The sequence below is a fragment of the Engraulis encrasicolus genome, chromosome 7 (assembly GCF_034702125.1).
Source record: "Engraulis encrasicolus isolate BLACKSEA-1 chromosome 7, IST_EnEncr_1.0, whole genome shotgun sequence".
Lineage (NCBI taxonomy): Eukaryota > Metazoa > Chordata > Actinopteri > Clupeiformes > Engraulidae > Engraulis > Engraulis encrasicolus.
Window position 1 is genome coordinate 14,256,156 of NC_085863.1, and position 20,390 is coordinate 14,276,545.

Sequence of the window (20,390 nt, forward strand, 5' to 3'; positions counted from 1 at the left end):
ATTATTGGTGCATAAGAAAATCCTGAGATTGTTTTCAAACTGTTGTCACTGACTGGACTTTGTGTTCTAATAGATTTGAATATTGCTGCCTATGCCTTGCATTTTACATAGCAGGTGATGAATGCTATAAAATATTTACCGAGCTCATCCTCCCATGGCTCTTTTAGGCAGAAAAGGTGTGTGTGTGTGTGTGTGTGTGTGTGTGTGTGCGCGCGCACGCGTGTGTGTGCGCGTGTGCGTGCGTGTGCGTGCGCGCGTGCCTGTGCCTGTGCCTGTGCCTGTGCATGTGCGTGCGTGCGGGGGTTGGGGGGTTGCTTGTGTTCAACATCCAGCATTTGCATCTACAAATACAGTAGTGTGTATTGTGCATATCTGTGTTAACTTCTCTGCTTTCAAATGTACTGCCACTGAAAATCTCTCTTTATAAATCCTTAACCTTGACCCTCACCCAGTGTGCTCTAAAGAACCACAGAATTTCTTCTGTGCCATGGTGAGGCCACCCATCATTCGGACGCCATTTTGTTCTCTCTTAGAATTCACGTGTTGAAGAGGGTGATCTGTGGACCAGATGGCCAAAGACGATGTTCTCTCTCTCTCTCTCTCTCTCTCTCTCTCTCTCTCTCTCTCTCTCTCTCTCTCTCTCTCTCTCTCTCTCTCTCTCTCTCTCTCTCTCTCTCTCTCTTCTTTAATACTTATCACATCAGCTGTTCCTTACATCACATGTCCCCATCTCCTCTCTGTCTCCACAGGAACACTGGTCGCCTCACCAATGAGAGGGAGGTGTGAACTCTCTCTATGCAGAGTGACTGTGCCTGTTAGGATGGAATGGATGAAGAAGGTGCTAAACATATTCAATGCACAAATGTCCCCCAGAGATTATCAAGGAAGGAAGGCTAAGCATTTATCCTTTATGAGAGTTCATTTCAATGCTTAAATAATTTATATCATAATAATCATGGACAAATCTCTTAGTCTCAAGAGTGTCATGTTTACGTGTTTATGTTTTTGTATGAGTCTGAACCGCATTATGGAGAGCATATAAACCTAGTGAGGGGAAAAAAAGTATTGATATCTGAACTAAGCGTTGTCATGAATACTCTTCACAATCCTCTTAATGAATGTGTTGGGAAACGGTGCAGTCTTCAAGTGTTTGTTTATGACAGGTTGTACAAAAAACGATTTCACAACCTTGACACAATATGCCCACGGGTAGGGTGTCAAGCTCTGTTTGAAATAAACCAGTAGGCCCTCTCAGAAAGCTTTCTACGGTAAACTGCACGGTACATGTTGCAACCCGTGCATGGCATGGGAGAGAATGCTGTTTTTGCACGTACGCCGTCGCCTTTAGTTGCCACACATTTAGACTGTTTAATTGTCCATCAACAATAGAACACCAGCAGTTTCTTGTCGGTTCACAGTAGAACCGTCTCTGATATAAGTAACCACAAAGAACGTCTATTAATATGTCTGCTAATAATTCAAAATACAAGTTTTTAAAGATAGTTTTGCAATACTAGACAACAGGCAAAGTTGATGACATTCAGTTTTTATTGACATTTTGCAGCTGGCACACATACACATACACACCACACCGCCAGAGATGTAGGCATAAATACAATTAATTATTACAAGGTATCTGCTTAATATGGCTTATGTTTATGTAAAGGTGTAACCTTTCAAACCTTTCAAAATAACCTTTCAAAATAAATAAGAACTCTGTAGACCCTCTTTCACAACAGTCCGTAATTATTCCCTTTAAAAAAATACACATACACATACACAGAATAATAAAACCAGTCATATAAAAATAGTGCTTTTATAAAATAACACAATATACAACTGAACAACTCATTTTAGTTCCAACAGGCATGTTAAATCCATATCCTATTCTGTATACAGATGCATCGTTAATATCCATGAAATACAAACAGTTGAACTGGCTGTAGTTGAATTACATTCAATTTTGCATGTTATGCTCTGAGTACAAATGAGTAGCTCCAGGCATGTAGCCTACACCTTGCGTCCTCATCTTGAAACAGTAGTCATTCACATGCAGTTATGGAGCTTGTTACTGAAGCAGTAAACGCACATCATATAAATTACAATTATATATCAGCATTCAGGTGTTTTTTTGGAAAACAGAATCTGTAATTATTTTTCAGAAGGCCATTAAAGCAAATATCTAAACAATCTGAGAACTTTCATAATATAAATAAAAATTCAGTTTCAAACAGCAGTTTTACAGCAGCAGGGAAGCTTTGAGGCACATATCATATATTACAATTACAACATTCGATTGCCTGAATGTGTGACGTCAACTTAATATCACAATTAGCTTTGGTACAAAACGGTAAAGGGCTCTTCAGAAAAACAACAAAATTACCACACGTCCACATTTTCACTTTGGCCTGAGAAATTTAAAAAGCAAACAAATTCATGTACAGCATTCATGCCACTGTTCATTGGCAAATACAGAAGAAAAACACACAGCATCTGCTGTAAAGCATTGACACAAGTATGATCCATTTCTTGTGACTGTAAACATGTTCCTGTGCCCATGCAGTGAACTCACTAAAGATTTAAGAACCGTCTTAGGTGCTGGTTACACGTATCCGGATATTTTTCAATGTGGATATTTTTTGTCTGTTTACGTGCAAACGTGACATGTGGATAACAATTAAAAACTCATTTATGACGGATGTATTTTAGCCCCCTAAATGGGATATTTTTAAATCCAAATTTTTAAGATGCAGTTTACGTGAAAACTCTATTTACGTGTCAACGCAACGCCAAAACGTAAACGTTTTCAAAAATATCCATATACGGGTTTACAGCTTCTTAAAGCCCTCCTTCCTTCCAAGAAAAGGCGTAGATACACTTGGCATAAGATCCCTTGTTTTTTAAAAGCCCATGCTGTTATGGCAACCTCCACTATATTCCTCGAGGTATCCTCCAGTCCATGCCATTGCAATATGGATATCCAGCCTGTGTTCACCACCAGCCAGGAGGCGAATTCTATCAGCAGTCTAAAAGTTTTTACAGTGATTATCGCAATCAGTGCATGAGACAATATCCTGTTTTCTCACTCGTTCCTGTTGACGAGAAAACAAGGGCGCTCTATTAAAAAAAAAACAGCGCTTGCAACAGCGATTGTACATTTCCAAACCAAGAGCTTCCCCCTCCCTCTCTTGCGAGTCTGTAACTCTCCAGGAACAGGTCTGGAAGTCACGCCTCTCTTCATGTTCTCTGTAGAGACACCAAAGAGGCGCTACCCAGAATCATGAACCTCGGCTACTTTTAAAATGGAGGCCCTTAAAAGTCCTCCTGTTATCTCCAGGTGGAGTCTTTCAGAAAACATCCCCTGGTTCAGCTGCGAGACTACTACAAGTGAGACTTGTTCAGTCGTCTGTGTCGGGCTGAATGCCCAGCATGACGTGCAGGTCTTCAGCCGAGTAGCCCAGGAGGTTCTGCAGGTCGCAGACAAATCTGTACACGTAGCGTTTGCCGGGCGTCTTGTGGATGATGTTCTTGTCATAATAATAGCGCAGACCACGACTCAGCTTCTCGTAGTTCATCTTTGGCTTGTTTTTTCTCCGTCCCCAGCGTCGAGCCACCTGTAAAACCACAAAAAAACGTGATTACAATTATTACCGTATTAGCAGTACAATTATTGTAATTGATACGTTGTGATAGTTCTGCATGTTCTGTCAGGTTCAGCTACTTACAGTAACAATTATGAGTTATCCGAATACTACAGCATACTGCTGCTCCACTAGCCATCCCGACCTGAACTTTTCATGACTACACTTACACTATGTGGAAGTTCAACTCAAAATGCCATCAGAACACTGGCTTTGCTATTATTGAAAGCATGGTTTTGGTCACAAATCAGCAACTTGGCTCCAGAAGCTATCTAGTACAAAGCTGTTTGTGAAAAAAAGATTATTCTAATTGGCAAAACTCTTAATCCAGGTAGGTATTTATCCCTTATTGAAACCACTTGTTTTTAAGTGCACCAAGTTATCTTGGTGGGTCGTAACTTGTGGGACTAGTCAGTAGCTTCTGAATCCAGATCGCCCATCATATCCACCTTATTACCATGCGCACTATACAGGTAACCCTCCCATTTCAACGTTCTAGCTGAGTGTGGCGTGGAACGTTAGTAAACCTCCCTCCCGAAGCCTCAACACAGTGCGGTAACGTTGGGCTATCGGACCGGCCCTTTAGCTCAGCGGTATCGCACTAAGCCTCCCATTGCCGAACCGATGCGTTGATGAGGTGGCAAGTTTGCAGCCCCGAGGGGGATGGACTGCGCGGGAACACCTCTGTTACACTACCACAGTATTTCCAGTATTTCTTCTGTACGATTTAACACTAGCCACCGCTACCCACATAGTAATGGTTTCGCCCTTTTCACCCGTGGATAATAAGGTGGAAAAGCAGCTGGCTCTCACCTCGTCAGGATCGGTTAGCTTGAACTCCCAGCCGTCTCCAGTCCAGCCGATGACACTCTGGCACGTCTGATCAGTCAGCAACTCCAGCAGGAACTGCCACAGCTGTATGGGGCCACTGCCTGAGGACGCAGAGACACACAGAGACAGGTTAGAGATATGCAATCGGGAATTCCACTTACATAGCCTACAGTACACACACGCACACACACTAATTCAAACCATTAGTCATTCATTGTCATATGAATGTGATGATTTTGAAACGCACACAGTTGTAAAGCAATCAACAATTCCATTTACACACATATGCACACATACTGTATTATTCATTATGAATGTGCACTAAATACCACACTGTATTGCACTAGTAGCTAGCACTATTTTTTTCATCCTCATGCCCAAGGCTGCTTGTAAATTTTTTGTTCTGGTTAAGGTTTTGACTCCAGGAGGAGAGAAGTGCCGCACACTCACAAGTTAAATAAAAAGTTTTTAATGTGACAACGTTTCGGCCTGTCGGCCTTCTTCAGGTCACGTGACCTGAAGAAGGCCGACAGGCTGAAACGTTGTCACATTAAAAACTGTTTATTTAACTTGAGAGTGTGCGGCACTTCTCTCCTCCTGCAGTTGTATTTTCTGGTTGCCAGCACCTCTGTTTCTGGTGTGCGTTTTGCTCCTCTCATTAAGATTTTGACTCACCAGTAAATCCCGCCAATACGGCCGCGGGGATAACAGGTTTCCCCTTCTCGACGGGCTCGTTCCTTCCCAGCACGTAGTCTTTGAAAGACAGGCCCTCCTTCGGCTTGCCAAAGGGAGCGGCGCTGTACTCGTCGTCGAAGCTGTCCTGCGAGGGGACGCGCTGCATGTCGGCCAGAGAGGACTGGCTGCCCCACGAACGCAGCATGGACTCCGGTCGGACACCGTCCAGGCCATCAAGACTGTCCATCGAGCTCTGCTCCAGCGAGGAAACTGCAACAGAAACAAAAAACCCAAATAAGATTTTCCTTTTTCAAAGATATTTTTTGGGCTTTTTAATGCCTTTATTTGCGACAGGACAGCTACAAAGGGAAAGGAAATGAGCAGAAAGAGAGAAACGGGGAACAGCAAATAACCCGGGCTGGAATCAAACCCGAGTCGCCAGCGTAGTAACCCAGTGCCCTACCGTTAGGCCACAGCAGGGCCACAAGACTGTTTCTTTAGCTATCTACATCTGTACATAATAAACATCACTGAAACTTCAATTTGCCAGCATAGGAACAATACAGCATGCATGCCTGTCTAGACAATAATCAGACAGATCATCAAGTCAAATCACATGATTCACGATAGGGCTTTCACGTTTGGAATCATGGACATTTGAACTATGAATCACGCATAAATTTTCTTCAGATAACAGTGCAAGATGTATTGTATTGCATTTAGCTGGAACTGTTATCAAGAGTGACCTGTAGTGAACTACTGTAAGTACAGTGACAGTCTAGCCAGGCTGCGCCCTCCTATAGTGACGCAACACCTTTGGCCAGACTCAAATCGAATTGTGATTACAAGTGTACAATAATCAGGCAAGTGACAGTCCCCCTGGAGTATTGACATTGGAAGGGAGCAGTGCAATAAACTCACTATGTTTGGAGATGGCAGGCGTCAGGGGTGTCATGGCGTACTCTTGGCTCCTGCTGATGTAGCCGATGTTCACCGTGCTCAGCTGGGGCTTGGCAAACATGGAGTACTCCGGCTCTGCGGTTGGTACTGATGCGGTTGCCGTGGTTTCGTCTGGGGCCTCAAACAGTTCCCTCAACAAGCTGCTATCAGGCACCTGGAAGGACGACTGGCTGTCTTCCAAACCAAACCCTTGTGGAGAAAGAAAAACAAGCAGGTTAGCAAGTGACAACATTAAACATTTACGTGTGAATGTTATTGCAGCCGTATTACATTACATATATATTTTTGCTATTTGTTTTTTTAAATTGCTATTTTTATGAAATAACAATCATCCTTTTGTATGACAAGTGTATACAAATACAGTGCCCTCCATAATTATTGGCACCCCTGGTTGAGATGTGTTAAAAGCCTTAAAATAAATTCAGTGTTTATTGCAGAAGAATACTGTCACACTGAAAATTGTAGGAAAATGTAGCCTTCAACTCAAATGAATTGTAAGAAAATAAAAAAATCCCTGACTAAAAAATAATTATTTTTCATTAAATCACCTGTTCCACAATTATTTGCACCCTTAACAATTCCCAGGAAATAAATATAATTGAAGCATTTCTGTCATTTCTACAGTAGTTTACAAAGTTTACCAGAGTATGTAGGAACATTTAATTAGTAATTCATCACTTCCTGTTTCCCTGGGGTATAAATATGACGTGACACCGAGGCCATTTCTCTTATCCACTCTTAAACATGGGAAAGACAAAGGAACACAGCATACAAGTGAGGCAGATGTGCGTCGACCTACACAGGTCAGGCAGAGGCTACAAGAAGATTGCCACTCAACTGCAGCTGCCCATATCCACTGTGAGAGGAATAATTAAGAAGTTCAAAACAACTGGAACAGTGGTAAACAAGCCTGGACGAGGACCCAAGTTTATTTTGCCACCACGCACAGTGAGGAGGATGGTAAGAGAAATCAAAAGATCTCCAAAGCTCACTGTTACAGAATTACACCAAATGGTAGCATCCTGGGGTCACAAAGTCTCCAAATCAACCATCAGGCGCTGTCTACACGCCAACAAGCTGTTTGGGAGGCATGCACGGAGAAAACCTTTCCTCACTCACAATCATAAACGCAAGCGTCTGGAGTTCGCCAAGCGGTATTGGTGCTTCAACTGGGACCGTGTGCTTTGGTCAGATGAGACCAAGATTGAGCTTTTTGGCAACAAACACTCTAAGTGGGTCTGGCGTACCACGAAAGATGCGCATGCTGAAAAGCACCTCATACCCACTGTGAAGTATGGGGGTGGGTCAGTGATGCTGTTTCGCTTCCAAAGGCCCTGGGAACCTTGTTAGGGTGCATGGCATCATGAATGCTTTGAAATACCAGGACATTTTAAATCAAAATCTGTTGCCCTCTGCCCGAAAGCTGAAGCTGGGTCGTCACTGGGTCTTTCAGCAAGACAATGACCCTAAACATATGGCCAAATCTACCCAGAAATGGTTCACCAGACACAAAATCAAGCTCCTCCCATGGCCATCTCAGTCCCCTGACCTCAACCCCATTGAGAACCTGTGGGGTGAGCTGAAGAGGAGAGTACAGAGGAGAGGACCCAGGTCTCTGGATGATTTAGAGAGATTCTGCAAAGAGGAATGGCTGAAGATCCCTCTTTCTGTCTTTTCCCATCTTGTGAAACATTATAGGAGAAGATTAGGTGCTGTTTTGTTGGCAAAAGGGGGTTGTACAAAATATTAACACCAGGGGTGCTAATAATTGTGACACACATTATTTGATGTCAAATAATTATTTCTTTATGTGGGATTTTTTCCCCACTGAATAAATGCACTTGTATTGAAGGTTGGATTTTTCTCTTTTTTTCCATTAAGGTCCCATATTATTTAGAAAAAAAAAAAAAATTTGGAAGCTAAAAAACACATCTCAACCAGGGGTGCCAATAATTATGGAGGGCACTGTACATCTGATTCAACTTGATACTATGTGTCTAATAATACAAATACATCTGATACAACTTGATAATATGTATCTAGACTTACCAACAATGTCTTTGGTCATCCAGGTGGGCACAGCTTGCATCGCCTGAGTAAGGACGGTCGATTCAATCTTGTCCTGGCATGCTAGATTCAAGAGGACATCATGGGTTTAGAAATGATGCATAGCAACATGCATAACAACAAGTCCAAAAATAATATATAAATTCATATTTTCAACTGAAAAAAGATTTGACATATTTCACCATCTTGTCAGAATTTGAACAGGTCTAATCCCAGATTTATGCTGGCACCAAGACCTCAGTTTTTATTTTTGCTTCAGCGTGATTGATTTCATTTATTAAGACTCTGTCTCTGTTAACCCACACACACACACAGTACAAAAGATGATGGTGGTCTTTACCTCTCTCTCTCTCTCTCTCTCTCTCACTCACTCACTCACTCACTCACTCACTCACTCACTCACTCACTCACTCACTCTCACACACACACAAACAGTGTTAGTTCACCTTTCATCATTTGGTCCAGATGCTCCCAGAGTATTTCGCCCACAAAGTCGGGGGCCAGTTCCAGGAAGTTGTCTCGCCCCAGGTGGCAGAGCTCTCGGCCGTCCATGTCGAACTTGAAGAAGTTGACGTTGGTCAGGCTGAACTCCGAGGCGGCCCAGTGAAGCCACTTCATCACGTGCTGCCTGCTCCACTTGTAGGGGTCTGTAAAGTCATCACATGGAGACATTACATTACATTACATTTAGCTGACGTTTTTTTTAAAAAAATCCAAAGCGACTTACATTTATTTTAGGTACAGGGTATTGGTTACAGGTTAGGTGCCTTGCTCAAGGACACTTCAGCCATGGATGAATGTGCTGGTAAGGGTGGGATTTGAACCTGCAACCCTCTGATCGAAAGACCAGTGCTCTAACCATTGAGCCACGACTGCCCCAATACAAATACAGTATGTGAATGAATCGCCTGTAATCGTTACGCGTAGGCTTGCCTCTCATCATTACGAGTACTCAGATGAGAGGCTAACAATACCTTGAAGTGAAACAAATGTTTGTAAAAATGACATTTCTGAAATAAGCTTTGTCATTATTATTATGTACTTACAAATTACCTGTGATGTTATTTTAATTAATTCAACTACAACAAACTATGTTGTGTATTTTCTGCCAATATATTGCTGCTACATTTGTATATGTATTCAAATAATGTATGCCATACTTTGGCATCTTTTGGCATTGTATACATTGGTTTTTGGTAGCGGAAAAACAGCATTTGTCAAATACCAGCAGTATGAGCTGGCCTGGCGCTGTTTGGAAAATAAAACGTGCGGTGCATGAAAGGCCAAGGTCAGCCTACCGTTGGAGATGCCGCAGATGCGCTGCACGCGGCCGAAGCCATTGAAGCTGTCCTTGAGGGCCTGGCTCATCACGGCCTTGCTACACGGGGTCAGCAGCGGCACTGAGCACGCATCCATCTCTGCAACAAGATTCAAGATTTTTTTATTATTACATCTCATTATTGGTATAAAAGAGTAAAAAATATTGTTTTTGGTCTCCTCAAAAAGATTTTTGGCCTTCGGCCTTCTTTTCAAAGTGCCTTGTTGTCTTCAGCATGTGTTCACAACCAGAGGCGATTCTAGGGTCAGGTGGGGCCCCAACCGAAAATGCAAAAGAATGAACATTTGAACCAAAATCACCACTACTGTAGTACAGTATGGGCTGTCATTCACCATCCAGGGGCCCCAAGCGACTGACTGCCTTGCCTGGTGGCAAGATGCGCCTCTGTTCACAACACAACCACACTAGCATTATCAGATTTCACGGCCAAGTTTTACATCAGTGGTTCTCAACAATAAAATAGACTAATGCCCCTCAATGGCAACCTCTCAACACCTCCCTAAGGCTCCCTAACGCCCCCCTAGGGGACTGCAGAGCCCCCGTTAAGAAACATTATTTTACATGTCCAGTACAAAGAATCTACCTCTATTTGGAACCTTCAGGTGAAGTTATTAATAAATAAGATACCAGATATTTTAAACATAATTAAATGCAATATAATCATACTGTAGAGTAGATTATTAGCGTATGCACATAATCTAATCGATAAAACATTCTTAAATAATATCGATAAAGGATTAAATTGAGTTGTATTCCCTAAAATTCAGTTCAAAATGTTTTCACATCCCACCTTCATAAATCTAGGTTATGTAAATAATATCGATAAAGGATTAAATTGAGTTGTATTCCCTAAAATTCAGTTAAAAATGTTTTAACATCCCACCTTCATAAATGTAAGTTATGTAAATAATATCGATAAAGGATTAAATTGAGTTGTATTCCCTAAAATTCAGTTCAAAATGTTTTCACATCCCACCTTCATAAATCTAACTGTGAAGTGAAAGGTGTGAGGGCAGCAGTCAGTAGTACAATGTGTGAAATGCAGAAGTTAATCAGTGAATGGTGTGATAGTAATCAGTGTCTGCCTTGAATAATAAAAAAGGTGTGAGTGGGTGCAGTTTGCTCACCAGGCACAAGACAATCAAGCCCCGACGGCACCTCCTGAACTGACTGCTCCTCCTCAGGCAGCTGATACCCACAGAACAGCGACATTGGGTGTTCGAACATGTCAATGGCCTTCTGGCGCTGAAAAAAAATGCAAATGTGAATGATGTGCCTATGCATGTACTGTTCTTTGTTAAGAATGAGGCCTATACAATACATTTCCTGGAGGGCCTAGCTACACAACCCCATCATCACCCTAATTTAAAATCATTCATGTGGAAAGCAAACATTTTTTTGCGTCATGTTATGTTACCATTAGGCCCCATCTGCTTGTAAAGCGAAGGGGAAAGCCCCAGGGCGCACCCTTGAATGTGTTTGCCATTACAACTCAAACATCATCACTTGTCTTATCTGGGTTTCGGCCTGTCACAGCTAGTACAGAGAGCATGACCATATATGGCTTTCCTTTTCCGATGATTTCAAAACACACCCCGAGGACTGGCAGTCACCCAGCAACACTGCGTGGGTGTGCCACAAAGAATAATGCCAACCTACATGCCAAATTACACCTAGATCAGCACCTAATGATTTCACTAATTAATTTTTCGTTTTATAGATAGACATAAAAGGCTAGATAGAATCATTCCAAACGAATAAAACACAGCAGTAAATGTTCCATGCGCAATAGAATATTAATTTTGTTATTCGCTTCCAATCACAGCAACAGCTTTTATAAGTGTTCTTGTTTTTATCTTGCAAGATGGAACTACTTACTTTTAATGAAGAGCGACCGGATGAGAGGGCCATCACTGGTTCCATGTTGAAGCACACTGAACTCTGTGATTCAAGAGAAATAACTATTATTTTCTACAGACAGTACGCACTTTCAACATGACAAACATTCGCAGTTTCAACATGATAAACATCATAGGCCTATTGTAATACCCTAATACCGAATGCATAGCAAACAACTGGAACAAACAACAACGCGACTCCCGATGTAAAACATGTATAAATTCATCTCCAGATGGGAATGATTATATAAACGACGTCGTGGTGGAAATGGTGAACTCTCATCTCTGCGTGTGAGCATCATGCTATAATTAATAGATTGGTTCTTATGCTGCGAACGGTGTAGGCTACCGCATAATCCAACTAACCCAAGGCAAAAAGAACAGTCAGGGTACCACCATAATGCGCTGACTAAAAACGTGAAGCCGCGCGCCTGGTTTGGGGGAAATATCCAACCTACCTGTTGAGTTGATCGGCTCCTCTGTGAAAATGTAAATAAATAGTCCGAGGGGAACTCGCGTTTGCCTCTGTCGGTGTTAGTGTTGACAAAGAACTTATGCAGTGGCTAGCGATGATGAAATTGACAAAATAATCCTCAGGTTGAGATGTGGTGAGGTCCGCGCAGAAGACTCTCTGTCAGCAATGAGGAAGTGATTCTGCTCTTGGTGTTTCTCGGAGAGCTTTCTCGCGGAGCGCATGGAGTGGTGTGGGGGGAGGAGCCAAGTCATTTGTTGGCGAAATTTCCAGTAATCACAGCAAGAGATTTCATGTTCGTATGTACCCATCGATAAGGGGCCAAGGAGGGGCTTTTTAATGTGCAATTTACTGGTACACTCAGCAATAAACTGTTGACCCAATCATACTCCATTGTGTTTTATTTTCCTCTTATGAAGTTGCCCCCCTGACACAGTTTTCCCCCAATTATCACTAGAATGTTTCTGGTGCTGACAAAGCATCTTGGAATGCACTGTGGAATATTTTGCTCTGAGGTTACTTCTACTGTATTACTCATTGGGAGTTGATTGATTTGATTGGACTACTATCACCAAACAAATATGCAAAGGCCCAAAAGCTTCAGCAATTGTTTTCCACCATCCTCAAGGAGAAGTTGTAGAATTTTGGGTATACCTTTCTTACAGCACTGAGGTCAACTACGCTTAAAGGAGCACTCCTGCTAATTTCAATATGCTGTTCTATTGCTCACGCTACCCTTGACTTGTCAGTACCCGGTGATGCTGTATTTTTTTGCTCAGCCCTTTCCGACATATGAGTTGGGGGCAGATTTTGTTAACATTTTAAAACAATCTTAACATAGGCCTACTCCAAATATTTTCCCAAAAGGTATCGCTGTTTGCTGTCTGCTGATGTTGCATAACCTTTTGGATGTTTCTGGGAATGTTTTTTTGAAATGTAAACAAACACCTGCCCCCATTACAATGACTAGGATCTCGGGAAAAGGCTGAAGAAAGAAAAAAAAGGGACTGACAGGTCCAGGGTAGTGTGAGCATTACAACTGCAAATTGAAATTGGCTGGAGTTATCCTTTAAGATTCAACCTCAAAGTCTGGGTCATGTGCACCAAAGATAAGAGAAAAATAAGAGAAGGCCCGCACCATGCGTAGGTTTCTTTATTACACAGACGTGTTTCGGCATTCTGCACACTGAGGAAGGCAGAACGCCAAAACGCATCTGTGTAATAAAGAAACCTATGCATGGTGCGACCTTCTCTTATCTTTCAATTTTACAATATATTGGTCAGCACCCTTAAAAGAAGAGAAAAAATGTTGGGTGAAGCCTGCTCCAACCTTCATGAACACCAAAGATAAGAGGTCATATGAGTTATTTACATCATCAACACACGCTTCTCAAACAATATCATACACTTTTCAATGAAGAGTCAAGACCAACATTGCACAGTTTCCCAAGGCACTAGCAAAGTCACACAGAGAATTCAGTGCGACTTTCCTCTCCAAAAGATCCTCGGCTACATAGGTCATTAGGTACATGTACTGTACCTGAGGATGATGAGGTTGTACGGATGATACATTACCATCCAAACGTTTGGGGTCACCCAATGTTTTTCCGGGTATTTTTTTCTAATTCAAGTTGTAGGCATCTCTACTGCCCTACAAAGGCAAGTGGGCAAAAAATAATCCACAAGTTGCCCACTACAGGTAAGTAGGCCTAAGTAAGTACAGGCAAGTGCCGTACATCATTGGAAAGCTGAGATTCTCCTCTTTCAAATGATAGGCTATGTATAACAATCTAGCAATGTATGGTTGGACAGGAGCAGGCATCCGCTTTTGCCAACATGGGGCTCATAGTGCTCATAGGGGGATTGCGGGAGTTTCTGGACAGCATCTCACCCAGGGAGTAAACCAATGGAGAACTGCGACTGGCTTTTATTAATGCCAAAGGTGTCTACACTTTGATTAGTCTAAAGGGAGCACATGGCCCAGCAAACTTACATTGCACGGATGATATAATGGCTGGACCAGCGTTTCTGCATGACCATTGAAGTTCCCATTTCACGTTTTTGTTCACTCCTTTCACACCTTCATACACATACCCTGTAATAAATGTGTTGTTCCTAGAATGGCAATGACCAAGTTGTATGTAATGTATTACTAAATACTCGTATGATAGTGTAATAGTAATAGGCCTATCATAGTAGTGCAGTAGGCTATTATGTTAGTAAAGTCTTTTCAATGACCATTACAGCATCCCAGGATTTTGAGGCTATACCATTTAAAATGATGCTAAAATAACATACAATATGAATATTCAGTGTTCTCCTGCACCCTCAGCCTCATCCGCTGTGCTGCCCAGGATGAGGGTGTCTGCAACACCAACTTGCTCCAGGGGGACTAGTAGGCCTACTCCTGTATCCAATTCACTGTACGTTGCTATGGCTACAATGGAATGTAATCTGGTTTTAGAATGTCAGCTACGCCACCCAGAGGAGATGAGCTGAGATGGATCCTCAGAGAGCAACTGTAACCAGGAAGGAACTTGCACTCAAGAACAAGAAAGACCACTAGGCCAGCGATAACACAGAAAGAGTAGAATATTAAATATCTTTGGCTAAGTCGATGCCAGGCCTGGGGAAAATGTGTTTCCCAAAAATGTCTGTTTTCATTACTATGTTATAGTCCTGCCAGGAGACTACAGATATATAGCTCTAATACAATGCCTGCACATCAACATTTATCCATGACAGGAAGGGTCTTTAGAGTTGATGGGGGCGGTTGTCAGAGAGCACAAGGTCACCCTGAAAAGGCTGACAGGGGGCGCTTCAAGGAGAAGAGGAGGAGGAGAATAAAGGAGAGGATGCAAAGAGAGGAGGAGAATAGAGGATGAGCTTTTGTAAATGAGCCTGAGGCTGGAATTCTGCATGACGCATCCAATGACAACATTTTCGTATGTACACTCACGTGTACAGAAAATAGGCCTACATTTCAAAGCCATACAACATGGGAAGGGTATTCATATACTTAGGGAAGCCGACAGGGGGGTCACAAAGGGGTCAGTTGTCCGGGAGCCAGGGAGGGACAGGGCCCAGAATTGGGTCCTACAGTGAGTCGGGAGGGACTTTGTCCCGGACTTGGCCAAAGGTGTCAGCGGCCCTGCATACACTGTAAACTACTCCCCCCATGATGACTCGTCACCAACAGATGAGATCAGTATGTGGAACACAGCATAGCATATCAGTGAGGGAATCTCTCACCACGGTGACAACCCCCTGTCAAAATCACACACACGCACACTCAACACTCACATACACTCGCATACACGCTAACCCACAAGCATACACATACACACATGCTAGCAGCACACATTCTATCTCTCTCTCTCTATTCTCTCTATCCCTCTCTCTCTCTCTCTCTCTCTCTCTCTCTCTCTCTCTCTCTCTCTCTCTCTCTCTCTCTCTCTCTCTCTCTCTCTCTCTCTCTCTCTCTCTCTCTCCTAGCCTTAGCTGTAAACCCATTCATTTGTTTGGTCCACCCATAAAGCACCGACAGCATTGTCCACAATCACCAGACAAAATAAAACTCACTGACAAGGGTAATGAAACAAGCATAAAAAGGACAATAACTTTTTGTAGGGACTATCCATCTCAACAATATATTGACTGTCTGTGACAAGAAATTAAAGTGGAACAAAACGGAAGCATGCCACTTGCTATTGATAGATAGATAGATAGATAGATAGATAGATAGATAGATAGATAGATAGATAGATGGATAGATAGATAGATAGATAGATAGATAGATAGATAGATAGATAGATAGATAGATAGATAGATAGATAGATAGATAGATAGTGTGCTGAAATTATTCAGACTTAGACACTGAATATTCTGGTAGTAGAGGCCAAAGTCGATTAAGTATTTGAAACACATAGAGCATTTACTACACTGTGGAGAGTGAAAATGAGGAAATGAGTGGGGAGAGGGAGATGGGGAAGGGTTTTGGAAACAACCTTGGTCCGGAATCAAATCCGGTCCCCGTGGTAGTGGTACATGCTGAACCATGTCACCCCCCACCACTATTTTTTTTTTTTTTTTAAAGATATGTTTATTGATTTCACATAGGAAAGTACAGTTAACATTGAAAGCTTCGATTTCCTTTTTTTTTCTTTCAAACAAACATGTTCATTCCCCAATCCCCCTCCACTCTTCTCACTACATACAATACAGTGTGTATATAACAATATGGTTAAATAAGCTACTTTCAGAAATCCCCACCACTGTTTTTGAGTGAGACCTAATGTTATCTGAATGGAGTTAATGCCAACTATGTAGCCTCTTTTTTTTTAAAGTATTTTTTGGGGCTTCTCAAGCCTTTATTATGAGACAGTACAGTGAGGGACAGACAGGAAGCGCGATGGGATGAGAGACAGGGAAGGCCTGGCAAAGGACCTGGACCGGGAATCGAAACCGGGTTGGCTGCGTAGCAGACGAGTGCCCTACCATCATGGACGTAATTTTAGGGGGGGGTGGTGGGGACATGTCCATACCACTTTTCAGATAAACCTAGCTTTTCCCCACCACATTTTCTCAAATATAATGCAAAAACAGCATATCCGGACAATTTGTCATTGAAATGTCCCCACCACTTTTCGAGCCAAACCTACACCTTTGCCTACCATTATAGGTCACGGTAGCAGAGAGAGTAGAGAGATATATACTTAAAGAATCTCTGACGGTGGGGCCAACTCTGTAGCCTCTTACTGCAGATGGGGTCGCCTGTAGGCCTATTCACTATTTGCTGAAAATACTCCTACATCATAACATTGCTATAACATTTCTGAGAGGCTTAAGTAACATATTAAGACATACTCATTACAATTTTGGTGAAAGTAAGGTTATAACATGTGCTCTGCACTAAGGGGTTAAGAGTTATACTAATACTGGTATTTGTGGGCTTGTATGCTCATGGCGACCCAGGTTTGAGTCCAGCCTGGGGTCCTTTGCTGGCCCTGCCCCATCTCTCTCTCCCACTCTCTCACCCGGTCTTGTAATAAAAAAAGACACAAACAAAGTATACTGGTATTTTTTATTGTGCATTCAAATTATCATTGAATTTAATTCCATTTCATATTTTCTTATCAATAATAAACTGTATTGGTATAACACAATATCATACAAGGCATGCAGCTCAAAGTGTGTAACAAATGGATAAACAACAATGTTGAAAATACAAAATAATGGAGTGAGGTATAAAGATACACAGAAACAAGAAAGAATAGCAAAAATACAAGAGAGGAAACTAAACAGAATAGAATAACTAGATAGATAAATAAGTAGTTGAAAAGAAACTGAAATAAGGAGTTGAAAGAAGAGATGAGTAGAGATTAAAGAGGCATAAGGGTTAGGTCCAGGATAAGTGATAAATAGTCACAGTGAAACTCGCTGTGGCACCTGGTGGCAACAGGCAACATAAGGTCCACAAGGGTTAGGGTCAGTATAAGTGATAAATAGTCACAGTGAAACTCAGATGTGGCCCCTGGTGGCAAAAGGGGTGAGGAAAAACTCCACATTTACCTTTTCAATACGGATATTGCACCAAGGGATGCACATTTGTGAACTTTGTCATGTGTTTTGATTTGACATACAGGCTGTTTAACGAAAAGGTTTGTTCACAGAGCCATGGTAACACAGACCTATACATTTAAAGGGACACTGTGTGAGATTTTTAGTTGTTTATTTCCAGAATTCATGCTGCCCATTCACTAATGTTACCTTTTTCATGAATACTTACCACCAGCATCAAATTCTAAGTATATTATAACTGGCAAAATTGCACTTAATTGCACATACATGAAAAGGGGGATATTCTCCATGGTCCGCCATTTTGAATTTCCATAAATAGCCATTTTTAGCTGCAAAAATGACTGTACTTGGACCATACAAGAAAATATTTGTTTATTACTTAGAAAACTTCAGTGAAAAGATCAAATGTGGCAATAGGCAGCCCAATTTCAATAAGCAGCATAGTTGCAGTACCTTTTTTGACCATTTCCTGCACAGTGTCCCTTTAATTAATAATAATTAACCAGTGCTCTCCCCCATCCTCCTCCATGACCGAGGTATCCTGAGCATGGTACTGTCCCGCCGCACTGCTCCCTTGGGGCAGCATTTGGGGCTGCCCCTTTGCACGAGTGAGGCATAAATGCAATTTTGTTGTGTGTAGTAAGCGCTGTGTGCTGCTGTGGTGTGCTGTGTCACAATGGCAATGGGAGTCTGCCATGTGGGCTTTCACACCTCATCTGTGTAACTGAGCTGTGTTTTCTGGTCTCGCCTCTAGATGTCACTGTATTACATGAAAAGCATTACATCCAGGGCTCTAAATTAACACCAGCCAACTGGCCAAATGCTGGTGAAAATTCATTTTGGCTGGTAGAAAAGAAAACTTACTAGCCACTTTGACCCATTGGTGAGTGTGCGTTTGGCCTATAAGATTAACCTCTACTAGCCATTTTGTCTGGTGGTGAAAAATGTTAATTTAGAGCCCTGATTACATCTGACCGATAGTATAGGCACGCCTGCCGGCAGAGGGGGACAAAGGGGTATGTTGCCCCGGGCCCAGAGAGATGGGGTGGGGGGGGGGCCAGAATTGGGTTCCAATTGCATTGTATTTATTGGGTAGGGGGTCCTTTCAGGTGACTTTATCCTAAGCCCAGCGAAAGCTGTCAGCGGCCCTGAGTATAGTTATGAACAAACATTGAATTTCCCCGTCCAGTCAGCTGTTATTTAAGTGCCAGCCATTTTCAAATTCAGACTGGGGGGTGCAGGCTTTTTTCAACGTTTGAGTGATTTTTTAAGAGCCATAAAAAATTGAGTTCTTTGTCCATGTGAACAACAAACATACCAGATCAACGTGTTAGGCCCCAACCCCCATCAAAAACGTAATTGACTTGATATCATGTCTTTGGCACTGTGCCATACATTCTGAAAAGACTCGTTTTCAAGTCAATGGCACTGAAAGAGCTACGTGAGAGTCACCTGGCCTATGTAGCAAGACATTCTGCCACCATCCCCTGAATTTTTAATGTGTCACAAAATGGCCAATAGAGCCATACCTCTACCCAAAACAGTCATACCCCTTGCACGGGTGAGGCATAAATGCAATTCCGTTGTGTGCACTGTGCAGTGTTCTCTTGTGTGTGCTGTGGAGTGCTGTGTCACAATGACAATGGGAGTTGTAATTCCAGTTGGGCTTTCAATTCACTTAAATATCGTGGCTTTATTACCTCATAGGAGAAATAGGCTACAACTAGGCCTATATAAATTGTAAAATAAGTGATTGTCTATCAAAGGAATAATGGGTTACTTTAGTCTTTAATGAAATTTTGAAAAGTCTGAAACTACAGGAAGACACTCTCCGTCTAATTTCGCACCAGGTTATATTTTGGTATGAGGATATTTTGTTTAGGTCGTTCGCTTTCAGTGTTTTAGTTTGTTTCAGTGTTGTTAAAAGAAGTGTGTCTACTATGAGGGTTTTGACATGCGTGAAGGAAAACATAAACATGACGCCAATCCTCTCTATCCGCCTAATGTGTCACTGTTGACCCAGTCAGACGCGTGCGGTGCGCCGGGGGTCCCTGCATGTGTCTTTCATATCATACTCCTCCACCACCCCCACCCCTCACACCCCCACCCCCCACCTCTCTCTCTCTGCTCACTGGCAGACTAGAGGAATGTCTGGCTGCTTTAGGGCAGTGGGCCAGCACTCATCGCAGAGCATTTTGAAATGAGAAAAAAAGAACAGAAAGAAAAAGAAAAAGAAAAAGAAGAAGAAGAAAAAAAACAGGGAAAGTTAGAGACTAGACCACAGAAATGTAAACATGTCTGGAGCTAAAATAACCTCATGCAGCTTTCACTGAAAACACCCCCTCCGTCACAAGTGGTACACTGTGTGCTACACCCAGTCCAGAGCTGCCACTAAAACCAGTTGGCTGCACATATGGCAAGGGTAGGCCTATTGTTTTTAAAGTGAAATATTCAAAACCTCTGCAAATGGACAGTGATTTTGTTTGAACAAATCCACCCAACAGCAATGTCTATAAGCCTAAAAGCCTCAAAACAAGGATATTTTTATATCACAATGTAACAATGTAACCTATTAAGTAAGGCATGTCGAATATAATGTAACATGTTAAGCCTACTGATATGACAAAAGGATTGTCTATTCAGCCAATAGCACAATTAGGCCTACCTATTTTACAGCCTATACCTATATTATTTCAGTATATTTTATATTTTGACAAGAGAAACTTGCATTAAACTACCATTACAGATACAAGGCCGTTTGAACTGACCTTTACTCTTTTCAAATGACCTTTACTGTTCTATTTTTATCTAACGCTCTTCAGGCAGATGTTTGGTTATTTACTCGGATAATAAACACATGACAAATGGAAACGCTCGTGTAGCCAGCAGACGTCGTCACTAGTGATGGTTACGTTCCTAAGCGATTT

The 20,390-nt window shown here is 42.1% G+C and overlaps 1 protein-coding gene across 2 annotated transcripts; it reads right to left on the bottom strand.

Moving 5' to 3' along the window:
- Positions 1-1,530: 1,530 nt before the first annotated feature.
- On the bottom strand, positions 1,531-12,078 carry ets2 (v-ets avian erythroblastosis virus E26 oncogene homolog 2). Of its 2 annotated transcripts, XM_063202909.1 has the most exons (10): positions 11,870-12,078; positions 11,392-11,454; positions 10,641-10,758; positions 9,473-9,592; positions 8,621-8,821; positions 8,157-8,237; positions 6,069-6,296; positions 5,148-5,417; positions 4,455-4,573; positions 1,531-3,614 (listed from the first exon to the last, which is right to left on the bottom strand). In XM_063202909.1, the coding sequence occupies exons 2-10, from the start codon at positions 11,434-11,436 to the stop codon at positions 3,399-3,401; spliced, it is 1,398 nt and encodes a 465-aa protein (XP_063058979.1). In that variant the 5' UTR covers positions 11,437-11,454; positions 11,870-12,078; the 3' UTR covers positions 1,531-3,398. The 2 variants fall into 2 exon arrangements, with proteins under 2 accessions (XP_063058979.1, XP_063058978.1); XM_063202908.1 differs by having other exon boundaries at positions 11,392-12,078.
- Between the last annotated feature and the right edge of the window lie 8,312 nt (positions 12,079-20,390).

Excerpts from the sequence above, each read along its gene's own strand:
- ets2 (XM_063202909.1), bottom strand. The coding sequence starts at position 11,436 with ATGGAACCAGTGATGGCCCTCTCATCCGGTCGCTCTTCATTAAAA. Across the intron at positions 9,593-10,640 it reads GCTTGATTGTCTTGTGCCTG|AGATGGATGCGTGCTCAGTG; the intron begins GTGAGCAAACTG and ends ATCTTGTTGCAG. Across the intron at positions 3,615-4,454 it reads AGCTAACCGATCCTGACGAG|GTGGCTCGACGCTGGGGACG; the intron begins GTGAGAGCCAGC and ends GTGGTTTTACAG.